The 13,001-nt window shown below is 41.2% G+C and overlaps 1 protein-coding gene across 3 annotated transcripts in view; it reads right to left on the bottom strand.

Annotated features, from left to right (window-relative positions):
- The window catches only part of WTAP (WT1 associated protein), a 41,436-nt gene that overhangs the window by 15,566 nt on the left and 12,869 nt on the right, over positions 1-13,001 (bottom strand). For all 3 annotated transcript variants that reach the window (XM_050949795.1, XM_050949796.1, XM_050949794.1), the window contains exons 2-3: positions 11,104-11,139; positions 10,946-11,001 (exon numbers count right to left, since the gene is read on the bottom strand). In XM_050949795.1, the coding sequence (XP_050805752.1) occupies positions 10,946-11,001; positions 11,104-11,133 (86 nt within the window). In that variant the 5' untranslated portion in view covers positions 11,134-11,139. The remainder of the gene's footprint in view (positions 1-10,945; positions 11,002-11,103; positions 11,140-13,001) is intronic.

Here is a 13,001-nt window from a genome sequence, read left to right as displayed (position 1 = left end):
AACATGCAGGTATATACACATTAGATCTGTTATGCTAGTTAAAAAGATGGGGGGGGGGGGAATGACTTTCAACCATGAAAGTCATGTTTAATTCTGCTTCTGAACTAAAGGATGAAAAAAAATCACTACTTTCTAAAAGTGACATACTAGAAGTCTTAGAAGGTTGTTCGTGTTATTCTGGACAAAACTTTGGACCATTCATGTTTACTATTTAGCCATGAATATATGGAACACTTTACTTGTTTGTTTAAATATTATTGTGTTCCCAAATGCAAAAACTATCAAACAAAATAAAAAGAAAAAAGACAAACGCACAACATACAAGCAGATTTAGACAGTGAAAATAAATAAGGTGTGAAGTTGGGAAGTTTTCTTGGCTTGTTCAAGCCAGGGTTGTCTTCTGAAAATCCAATGAATGGAGACAAATGGTTAAGTTATTGGCACAGAAGCAGTTTGCCATCTTTTGGATACTCTAGCCACAGAATACTATCCATTTATTCAAGAAGAGACTCTAGATTTACACCATTCTGATGCAAACAAAATGGGGGGGGGGGGAGAGAAGAGAGTGGCATTTGGGCATCCAGGTCAAAATCTTTAACAAGGGAAAAAATAGACTACTAAATAAAACTAGATTTTCAAAGCAATGAGCTCCCATCTGACTTAACAGCGGACTTCAAGAGGTCTTTATCAAATGGTAAGGTATACAATAAGACTAATGTTTTAGTAATGACCATGAGACACCACAACTTCAGAATTTCACTTAAATAAGACCATTCTTGCAATCATTCCTTGCCTAAAGAGATTTTTCCATTTGTTTAAAGGTCTGAAAAAAGTCTAATTTGAGAAAATTCAGTTACAGTGAATTGTCAAAATAAAATCTTTACGAGAGCACCTGACTCCTAGGAATAACATGTATGCACCCAGTAAATAATATTTCTGTTAAAAGTTGCTATCTCCTAATTTATAGGAGCATTTTCAGTCTGTTCTATTTGATGGCCAGCTTTTTATTCAAGATTTCCTTTGGAATTTCTACTAAGTTCTCACACTTAAAATATCAATTTAAGAACAAAATTACTCACCTTAAATTATTATTTCTTGGAAAATACCATACAGGATTCATTCTGGGGTCTTGTGCCCGCTATACATTTATGAAATTATAATATAATAATTGGAGATATACCTATCTCCTAGAACTGGAAGGGACCTTGAAAGGTCATCAAGTCCAGCCCCCTGCCTTCACTAGCAGGACCAAATACTGATTTTTGCCCTGGATCCCTAAGTGGCCCCCTCAAGGATTGAACTCACAACCCTGGGTTTAGCAGGCCAATGCTCAAACCACTGAGCTATCCCTCCTTCCCTTGGCTCTTAAATTGTGTGGGTGGTTGGTTTGTTTGTTTGTTGGGGGGGGGGGCTCCACCACTCCTGTAGTTTAACATAAAGTCTGAATACCGAGCTTGCTCCAGCCTAATTTTTCAAGAGGCTTCAAAATACTCTAGCTTGTTCCTTGCAAGAAACCACCAGTTTACATGCAAACTGACAACCCATGTGTTAATTTCACAACTGCTCTACTATAACAGTGTTAGGCACATCTTAACATTCAAACTCTGTGGCAGATAGTTTGCATTCACAGCTGCTGACCCTTTTGTAGGCTCCTACCAAAACTTCAGGAGTTGGGAAACCTCCTTGAGAACCCTATACCTACTAAACTTGGAAGCGAACAGCAATCTAAAACAACACTCTTAACTTGCTGCAAGTGGTCTAATAATCTCATACCGACCCAGACAAATGTGATTTCTCTTTTCTGTTTGGATGACCAGGATCAATCCCAGGAGACTGAAGGCACATCTTCATGGGCAACATTAAAATGCTGCCATGAGCACTTTAACATGGCTTGTGTAGTTGCAGCACAGTATTGGAAGAAGGTTTTACCAGCGCTCTTATTTAAAAAAAACAAACCCATCACAACCCTCCAGGAGGGACATGGCTCCCAGCGCTGGTTCACTGTCTATACTGGCATGTTACAGTGCTGAAACTTGCAGGGGGGGGGGGGGGACAGGTGTTTTTTCACACCCCATAGCAAGGAAGTTGAAGTACTATAAAGTGCCAGTGTAGACAAGCTGTAAGAGTTTTGCTTCAGATGTTCACTCAGTTTCAGAAAGCTTTGCTCCAGAAAGCATGGTGTTCCCCAACCAGGTCTCCCAACTCTTCGTCTTGGAAGTACTATAGATTCTGCTAATAGCAATCCTGATATTAGCAACTTCCAGTTAATAACAATGTTGACAGGAACCAATCCCATCCCATTAACACAACGTTAAGGGGATTCTGATATTGGCAAATACATGCTGGGTTTTTTTGTTTTTTAAAGTTGCCACCTGAAGCCAGGGAAGGAAGTGCGAGGACATGCCTTCCCTGCCTGCATCTGGGGCATAGTTGATCCCAGTGCTTCCTGCTGGGGCTGCAGTGTGGCACACCCATCTGCACATAGGGACCACCCAGGAGGTATAGGGCTGCAGGCTGAGATGGGAGATTGTGGGCAGGGGGTTACAGCCTAGATGTCAGAATCACATGCTACCTCTCTCCTTGCATTCTCCAAGTTGTGCCCTGCCAGGGAACTACATACAGGCAAGGAAGCACTTGGATGTGCTTATCCCCAACCCCAGAGAGCACAGGGAGAGATACAGTGCAGCCCCACTGGCTCCCAGTCGCCTTGCTCCCCACAGAAAGCTCTGGCACATGGGCTGCAGTCTCTCTCCCCTGCTACCCTGCCTGCAAGATTTTCTAGGGGCTGCAGCCCTTTGTTTCCTTCCTTGGCTGTTGATTCAGAAACCTGCCTTCCGCTTAGCACCTTGGTTGCCAGTAAAAAGGTACTATTTGGCAGTTGCTAATAAGTGGAATCTACTGTGTAAACAGACTCAAGGGAACCTTTTATTACACACAATTAACCTTCATATGTCAGACAGCTCATATAGAAAGTTCCTTTCTTGACTAGTCAAAAAGGAACTAGCTCAAATGTTCGAGCCTCTGAGGTACCTGGGGTTGGAATGTTCTGAGTAGGGAAAAGCTCTGCCATACAGCCAACCTACAGGTGCCACAGATGGGCAAAAATCTGAAGAGCCAGGAGGGCATAATATCCAGGAGTGAAAATCCTACACTGAGGTTATTTACTGTGCTTTAACTCCTGCCTTTGACATATGTTCCTATAATAGCATCTATTCCATAACCCCAGAGAAAACTCATCTGCAGTAGGCACTGCAGTGAAATGCTGCTTCCTGAAACGTTAAACTTGAGACAGAACAGCACATTTAATAGGTGTTAACTAACAGCACTTTTTCATGAAAATTGATGGTTTAAAGGCTAGGAAGACTGACAGTTACTAGGAAACTGGCTTAAAGTGCAGTTTTACTGAGAAGTACGACTAAAAATGCCACATTCTTATTCAACAGATCTCTTTTATATAATAGCTGTCTGTATTTGCCTGTTTTCATGACAAGTTACTACTTGCTGTCCCTGTTAATACAGAGCAAAGCTAGAAAAATGAGCTGGATTCTGTTTTCATACATCAAGTATTTGTATTACAGCGGTACTTAAAGGCTTCAACAGATATCAGGGCCAAATTGTCCTAAGCACAGTACAAAACTCCATTAAGAATCCTTGCCATTACGGAGTTTACAATCTAAACAGACATGATAGACAAATGGGTGGTAGGGGAAACAGGTTACCCAAGCTCACACAGCGAGTCAGTGACAGAACTGGGAAAAAACCTTGATTCCCAACGCAGCACCTTATCCACTAGACAAATGGCACAAGTACCCTCTGAGGAGGGTTTGACAGATTTTAAGGCTAATAGTCAATATAACTTAATCCAGTGGTTCTCAAACTTTTTATATTGGCAACCCCTTTCAGACAGCAAACCACTAAGTGAGACCACCATCTCTCCCATATAAATTAAATATTTTATTTATTTTACATGTTAAAATGAATTTACCTTTTCTCACTACTTTTAAATTAAGACTTCAATAAAAATGTTTCATTGCTATAAGCAGAAGAGTTTTTTTTTAAAAAATAGGTAGTTTAATTGGGGGGGGGACCAGGGGGGAGCGCTTTGTCCATCACTTTTCATGCCAGACATTAGCACAGACTTCAGAGAGACTTGCCAGCTAGCTGGGAGGCTGTGAAATGTGGCATTAACAAATACACCTCTACACGCTGTCCTCGGGAACCAAAAAACCTTACCACATTATATCAAACTTGCTTTGATCCGCTGGAGGGCGCAGCCCCCCCCGCTTTACTGCATTATATCAAGGTAGAGGTATATCACTTTTCACAGCAGACTTGCTAGTGCCCTACTACCATTCTTACTTCTGTGCTGCTGCTGGTTGCAGGTGCTGCTTCAAGAGCTGGGCAGCTGGACAGCAGCGACTGCTGGCTGGGCACCCAGCTCTGAAGACAGTGCCACCACCAACAGCAGTGCAGAACTGCAGAAGTTAGGGATGGCAATGCCCGTATCATGCCACCTTTACTGCTGCATAATGCTTGGCCTTTGTGCTGGGGGGGAGGGGGAAGAAGGGGACTTTAGGCCACACAAGCTCTCCTCCTCCCCAGTACCACCCTGACTGTTAAATTACAAAATTACTTTTTTGGAGGGCTGATCTCAGTGTTTTGATAGGTCTAGTTTAGTGCAGCTTTTCAGCAGCTGAACAAATCAAGCCCTTTAGTGTTGTTCCACCTTTAGTGTCAAGATGGCAAACCTGCATGCATATTACAATCCCCAGAGCCCAATTTCCTTAAACTGGTGATAGAACAAAGATTTCTGCATTATATGTTTAGAACATTTTTGAAGTAAATACACTACATTGAAGTGGAAAGGTGTGTGTAATTTTCCAAAACACTAGATTTCAATTATATAAAGCAGTTGCTCTCTGCTTTGAGAACCTCCTGATCTGCATAAACACATTGAATAGAATTCCACCCAATAATTCCTCCACTGATCTTAACTTTTGTGGAAGCTAGAGGGGTGGTGTGTGTGTATGTTTTAAAAGATGTCAAACTCAGATGCAAAGAGTTCAAGTGAAGAGGACCTACCACACCTGATAATCTGTTCCAATATTTCATTATGCTCGCTGTTAGCCTGCATCTTATTTCCCCATCTGATCCAGTCATTGGATCTTCTTATGACTAAGATTAATGTGCTCTCTAGCCATCAGGATCTTCTCTCTGTATAGGTCTTCAAATAAAGACTGGATGCCTCTCCTAAAGACATGCTTTAGTGAAACATGTTACTGAGCTCAATACAGGAGTAACTAGGTGAAATTCTGTGGCCTATGTTATACAAGAGGTCAGACTACGCCAGGATTTCTCAAACTTCATTGCACTGCAACCCCCCATCTGACAACCAAAATTACTATGTGACCCTAGGAAAGGAGACCAAAGTCATGCCCCACCACCCCAGGCAGGGGAGGCCAAAGCCCTGCCATCCTAGGGGGTGCCACAACTTGAAGGCTTCAGCACTGGGCAGCAGGACTCAGATTCTGGCATCAGCTCTCAGCCCCAGCAAGTCTCATGCAGCCTGGTGACACCATTAAAATGGGGTCATGTGCCACTTTGGGGTCCTGACCCACAGTTTGAGAACGACTGGACTAGATGATTTAATGAGATCAGAGATATCGAATTATAGATTTTATTAGAGGGACTTAATAGACTGAAGAACCTCAGTCTCTCATTGAAACACGTTTGAGACCTGAAACCTTTTCATGTTTTTAAACAAATTTTTCAACATCCTGCTTTAAAAAGTGTACTGTAAAAACCTCTGGCATTTCTTCTTGTTGCTTTCCACAGCCTGCAAGCATAACTGATCTTAAATGATTGACACTACAGCCCATACTACCTCACTAGGCTTCCTACTGGTTTTAATACATAAATTAAGAGGGGTAACAAAATTATGCACAATAGTCATCCAGGTAGGGGAGTAATTTGTTCCATACAATCTTTGGGGCTCTCATTCCTTTCTCATCGGTAGGTTCAATGGCAAACACACACTTTATGGGCTTCAATACTGTTAACTGATATTTCCAGAAGAAGTAGCATTGACATCTAATTTTAATCCACTACTAGGAGTGGAACCACCACAGCTGACACTATTCCCACGGTTTAAAAACAATAACTGGGGTCAAGGAGATCATTACTTTTGGTTCTGCCTGAACTGTTCTATCACAACCTTCAACCACCATTCCCCAAAAAACTTGACTTGGGCAGAGCAATAGTTGAGAACAAGGACAAGAAGCTTTAAGCAACATCCTACCCTTTTTGGAGTTGCTCATCAGTGCCTTCCCTTAAACAATAGCCTAGCATACTCCCACTTGCCTTTATTAGACAAGTTATGGAATGAATCTGTAGGGTTGTATCCTGCAGGGCCCTCAGAATCTATGTCCAATCTGTCAAAGCTCAAGTAGGAAAGATGGTGCCAATCACGCATGGTTTTGTCACTACAAAGACAGCTTAGCCTAAAGCCAAGTGGTTTTATCTGCAAGTAATTTTAAGTCATTCAAAATAATAAACCTGTGACTGTTGCTAGATTAAAACAGCCTCAGTTAGCCGGGCTGTTCATCTTCTGGAAAGGGGCTGCTGATCAGAACTTTGAGGATGCTATGATGAAGATACTTTCTTTCTCCTGTACAGCGAGGAGTTTTCAAAATCTGTGCTGCAATTGTTCAGCCTTAGAACAGGACTTCTCTGAGCAGCCTCCCTTTGCATGTTCCACGTCAGGTGTGCATGCACCCTACATGCCTTTAATCTGAGATTTTTGGTAGCGGTGCCTCTTTGGCCCATGGGCGTACACTAGACTTCCTCACGCCCATATGGAGGAGAAACAGAACTGTGCCCAAGAGGGCACACCATCGCCCTTCATTACTTCTGAACTGTCCTGCAACAGAGCATATAGCATGCCTGCTTCAGGTTGACATTGTTTCCTTTTACTTTATAGCTCTAGTTTTGTTTTAGGATTTTTCTCCATCAAACCCCTCATTTCTATTCTCCCCCCCTTCCCCACCTCCTTCCATCAAGAGGCTCTGCTCAGGGGTTGTCATCAGTGTGGTATACCAGGGTCCCTGGGACTCGAGCACTGCCTTACATGCTTGGAATCTGTTGCAGATAGCAAATGACATTCATAGTGCATCCACTGTCTGGGAGACACATACATAGCTGAAAAGCATACCAAAGCTCCAACTCGAGCATCAGTTCACACAGTTTCCAAACACTCTGTTCTGGTATTCACCTCCAGGCAGTCAGATGCTGCTGTTGACACAGCAGTCTTAACAGTTTTAGATCAAGCTCTGAAGCTTGCTCCTCTTTCCAGGAATGCTGCTCTGGAGTCTTGAGTGGAGCACCAATAGGGACACTACTCAAAGAGAGGGGTTACTTACCTTGTACATTAAGTTCTTAGAGATGTGTCCCCCTATGGCTGCTCCAGTACCCACCCTCCTTCTGCAGGACTTTATGGTGGAAAAGGAACCAAGAGTGTTTCACCCAAACAGCTTTGTATCTCCTTGGTACAATGTCTAGAGCACATGCTGAAGAGAGACTGCCACAAAAATAAAACACTCCCAAAGATACATGCACACCTGAGGTGGAGTATCTCTAGGGAAAGCCTCAGATACTCCAGTTACTGTACAGGTAAGTAATCTCTCCTTCCACGACTACAGAGAAGTGAACTAGATTACTTTCTACTAGTAAAGTGAATTAGAACACCACAGTGACCTGTGAATATTAAAGTCAAGAAAGTGATGTTTTGGAATTACTATATCAACAGTAGATAAAAGTTAACATAATATCCTACCAGACCATCAACAATTCTGTCCACACACTCACTAAATTCATCCTCAGAAGCCCAAAGGATTCCATCAATCTTCAAAAAGACCCTTCAGTGACAGTACAATTTCATTAAAGTCTGTTAAAAATTCAGTTTAAAAACATTTGTGAACAAGTCAAGCAGACCATCCCTTTTCATGACACAAGCAGAGACAATATAGGCAATGGTATTGTTTGCCCATTTTAGTATTGAGCACACAAGCTTGGGGGTTATAAGCTTTTATCTGTTTGCCCAATTCTATTGTAGAAATTTCAACAATCCCAACACAGCCTTTTAAAACTGTAAAAGGAATCAGTTCACACAATTTGTTTACTCTAAGCAGGATGGAGAATAAAATGTTAGTGTGTGTGTATCGCTATTAAAAAACACATAGTCCAGGCTAGTGAAATGGTAGACTGACAAATTTGTTTTGCACTTTGTAGGGAAGAGACATCTAAGGGTTATCTTGATTGTTTTGAACTGCTGGCAAAAAAAAGTAATTTTTCCAGGGTGGAGATATTAAAATGGAGGATCAAGGAGGGAATTAAGGGATTAAATTAGAATTTGAAGCTAACACCTGTTTAAATTATGAGTTTAAAATCTTGCTAGAAGTAGAATCTTATAAATTGTCACTTCAAATGTAAACAAACATTTTAATCTTGTGAATATTAGAGCACATTTGGTTTTCTGGATTATTTACCCCCATTACATTTTTACTGACTAGTTACTTAATATGCTTTCAACTCTGCCTGTCACTCCTTTTTATCACAGCGTCTCCTCATTTGCTTTATCAGTACAGGCTGTTAGAAATGAGACATGTAATAGAAATCCAATCTCTGAAAAGCTTAAACTAGAAATCTGAAACCTGAAGTCTAGATGACACTACTAGAAGGAAAGGAGTGGGTGCAGGAAGTAAATGGAAGTTCACTGCAGTGAAATATTATTCCCCCCCCAAAAAAAAAAAATCTGCTGCAGATCAGTGTGCCCATGAGATTCCCGGAAGCCCTTTGTAATTTTGTCTGTTCTGGTAGCTCACCTTCACATTTTTCTTTTCTCTTTTTACCAGTTATATTTAGTACAGAACAGTCAAAAGGAGAATGAATAAGCACGTGATTGCTGGCACATTTGCACCCTCATGCAGGTCACAAGTGGTTTACATACATGCTCTACAGAAGCCATTTGCAGAGTGGGAACAGTGTTAGGAATGACGTGGGGGCAAGCAAAGCAAATTTAAAGGCAGGATTCCATGATAAATGTTGGAACCATAGTCTTCTCTTCAGCAGTCTGTATAAGTAAGGGGATGTCATTTCTATAGTAGTTAGCTACTAGTTAAAAGGGGTGGAGGGGAGAGGGAGAGACAGAAGCTGCTGTCATGCAGTGCTATAATGAATTTGGGGTCCCCTACATGTAGCAAGAGCTATTTTAAAAAAGAACTCACATAACCAGTTTGAAATAAGTTGGAAAAAGACAGTTTGTTGTGGAATTTCAAGTTAATATTTCTTTACTCACTGATGTAACCAATGCGAGGATGTGAAGTCTCCTATGTGTACATCTTTTAGACCCCATTAGAAAACAGCAAAACATTACCCACAAACACACTGATTATCTGTGCGCAACATATATAGATAGGAAGATTCCCACAGAAGATACTGAAACATTTTAAGTTGTCAAAATATATAACCAAGGAAAGTAAGTCTATGCAATCTCTACATACTAGATATGTAAACATGAATACAGCCAGTTAGTAAATATTCTAGTATCTGGGCAGGGGGGGGAGGGGGAAGTAGTGTCCCAACATATATAAACATTCATACTTGAAGGTTGAGACACACCACTTATATATATTCCTGTGTCCAAAGGAAACTGAAATAATTTGCCATCTAACAGTGAGATACAGGCTTGAAAAAAAATCACTGGATGAAGGCCATACAATAGACCAGGTGGTTGTGGTGGGATGCAGTCACCAGCAAGGTTCAGCAGTAACAGCCTCATGAAAAACCCAACCCTACCACTTCCAGCTGCTTGAAGGGGGGAGGGTATTCCAACCCAGGGTGAATTCCCTTAATTAGGGCTGAACTACATACAATATCTGCAATGATTTAACTACAAATTGTTTTTTAAATCTATTTACTTAAATGTTTATCCCTGTATTGACACACAATCCCAACTGCGTGGACATAGTTAAATTTGTTTACAACTGGACTGTGCTCATCACAGGGCCTGACACTGGAATAAATGAACAGATTTAAATTAAACTGTTGCAACTTTTACAATTACAAAAATAACTTATTAGCCAGAATCTGAGAACATTTGACCAATCTGAAATACTCCAACTTAAAGGCTCCCTCTTCCCCATATAGTCAGTCTCGTCTGCTCTCTCCAGTCGGATTTTGATGTTCCCTCCGTTGAACAGTTTCGGTGTATTTGTTCCAAACAGCTTTCCATAACAGTAGAGAAAAAACAAGATTGTCAGTTTCAGTGCTGGCTAAAGAACTCCCCATGGCAGTAGTGAAATGGATGAATTTTGCCAGTTTCACTCAGCTGTTACTTGGGAAAAATGTTAAGAAGCTGCATCAGTTTATATTTGATCCACAGTCAAGAGATCTTTATGGGGTGTGAAGACTGCCAGAAATTTGTTTTTGAATAAAAAGCTTGAATTATATAGTTACTAGCTGCTTAACTCTCCCTACTCACCAATACTAATGTGCTATTTACAATTAAAGTGGATTTTTTTTTTTGAAACCCTGATAACTCCAAGGACACATTTACAGATACTGACAAATGCTTTCAAGTGTGACTAGTGATTTCAGGTGCCTCAGTTCTGGGTATTTAAGTTTAGATACCTTTTAAAGAGGCCTGATTTTCAGAGGGTGCAGAGCAGCAATATGAGGAATCAAATCCTTTTAATATGTTTCAAGTTGGACACAAAAACATCAAATCACTTTGAAAATCTTGGTCATTGTCAACTATCAAATTATGCTACATGGTGTGCTTTACAAAAAGCAGTTTGGACAGAGTGGTACATTTCCCATTAGGATTTGAGAGAAGTCCCATTTTAAAAATGTTTTTGTTTATACAGTAGTAACCCATTTATTACTTTACCTTAGGATCAGTTCATCTCTACCCAAAACCTTAAAGTCTGTTTCACTAAGGCGAACCTATAAAGCAAAAAAAAAAAAAACAAAAAAAAAAAACAAATTTAACTGTTTGTCACTGCTACCAACAAAACAAGGGAAAAAAGTGAACAATTTCAACCTTACCTTCTTTGGGAGAGGTTCTTCATTAGTCATTGTGAACTGAGGAAGAAAAAACAAATATTACTTAGTCTGATTTGGTCCAGTTAGGGAGTTCAGAAAGTTAGCTCATCTTTGCATTCCCAGCCTTGATTTAAAAAAAAAAAAAACAACCCAAGAGTGAGGTCACATGCTGAAGTACACAACATGTTTGTTAACAAGCCATCATTACCATGCTAGTCACTCTTCCAGCACAAACATCAGGAGGTAGAATTTAAGTAACATTTTATTTTGGTGATACTATTGACACTGGTATTAATAATGTTTTTACTGTGACTAACAAAAGAATGGTCTGTTAGACAATTTTCAATTTTAAGTGTTTTTATTCTCATTTCTATTTTCACACGTGTAGTAAGAAAACTCTACATAGACACTTACATATTTAAGCAAACATCTATAATTTTGCTATTAACCCTGGTGAGAACTTCCAGAGAATACTCTTCCAGTGAATACTTATTTCTGCCATACATATGCAGTTTACTCTCCTAGTGAGACCGTTTGTAACTTTATTCTGTAGTACTGCTACCAATGTTTATGAAATGCAAAGTCCTCAGAAGAAGCCTCTCTAACAGGTCATGCCTTGTAGCAACAGGTAATGACAGGCATAACAAAACCTAATGGGCAAAGGTCAAATACCGTAAGAGACAATGGAAAAACCAGCACCAAACCAGAGGATCACTTACTTAAAACTTTTTAGTTGGTTATAGTGTTTTAGAAGAAATACAGGAGCTCAATATAAAGGTCATAAACAGCAAAGATAGCAGTCAGGTCTTTTACATTTTCATTTATGCACAACATTAATTTCTTTGGCAGTCTACTTCTGCAATGGTAAGACAGTCAGTCAGTCACAGGCTAATCTTGTTAAACAGGGTTTCTCACAAAAAAAAAATTTAGTGGCCTCAGAGTGTGGCCATCAACTCTTGCTGGTGGCCACTATTTGTTTTTCTAAAGTTAATTAAGATATTAGGGAAAAAACTGACAAACATGCATGTCCAATTGACTACAAGTTATTTATGCAGGTATTTTTGCAGACTCAATAATAAAAAAATTGATAGAAACAACGGTACATTTACTGGACCCAAACAGAATAGAAACAAAGTGCCTTGCATGTTCTTGGTGTTGCCTTTTCTTTAAGGCTTGCTAGTTAGTCTGCTTCTGTGAAAAGTGATATTCGTATGGTTAACATCACTTTTCTCAACAGCAGACTTGCTAGCTAGCTGGGAGGCAGCAACAAGTGATATTAACAAACATACAAATCACTTTTCACAACAGACTTACTTAGCCCTGGCAAGCCAGGAGACAAATTAAGCTCTGGATGAGGAGGCGGGTATGGGGGCAGCACAGCGACGATGGGGGAGGGGGAGGGGAGAGAGATGAACAAGGAGCCAAGGGAGGCAGCAGGTGCTTGGTGGAATGGATGGGGGACCGAGGGAAGCAATAGAGGCCAGGGCAATGGGTTGGGGTCGGGGGAGGGGGGTGAGCCTGCAGCTGGAGCCTGGGGACCAGAGGCCTGCAGTTGCTCCACCAAAGTGCGGGGCTGGAGCATGCAGTAGGGACCAGGAATGATGAAGGGGTTGGCCCAGGGCCAGCACCCACTGCCATGTGGCCGAGGGCTGGGGCCTGAAACCCTGCAGCCAGGTGACATACCCACTGCCTTCCTCCCAGGGCTGAAGCTGAAAGCCAGAAGTCCATGCCCTACCACCCCCAGGAAGGTGGGGTACTCACACTGGCTATCTGCTTCTCAGGTGTTTATGGCTCCAGAGGGGGGCAGCGCCCAACTCCTGCTGACAGCACCAGGGGAAAGGCCCCTGTTTTGTCCCCCTCCCACACCAATCACCATCCAGGAGGACCCACAAAAAGCCCCT

This window comes from Gopherus flavomarginatus, chromosome 4 (genome assembly GCF_025201925.1).
Source record: "Gopherus flavomarginatus isolate rGopFla2 chromosome 4, rGopFla2.mat.asm, whole genome shotgun sequence".
Lineage (NCBI taxonomy): Eukaryota > Metazoa > Chordata > Testudines > Testudinidae > Gopherus > Gopherus flavomarginatus.
This window is presented reverse-complemented; position numbering and strand designations above follow the sequence as displayed.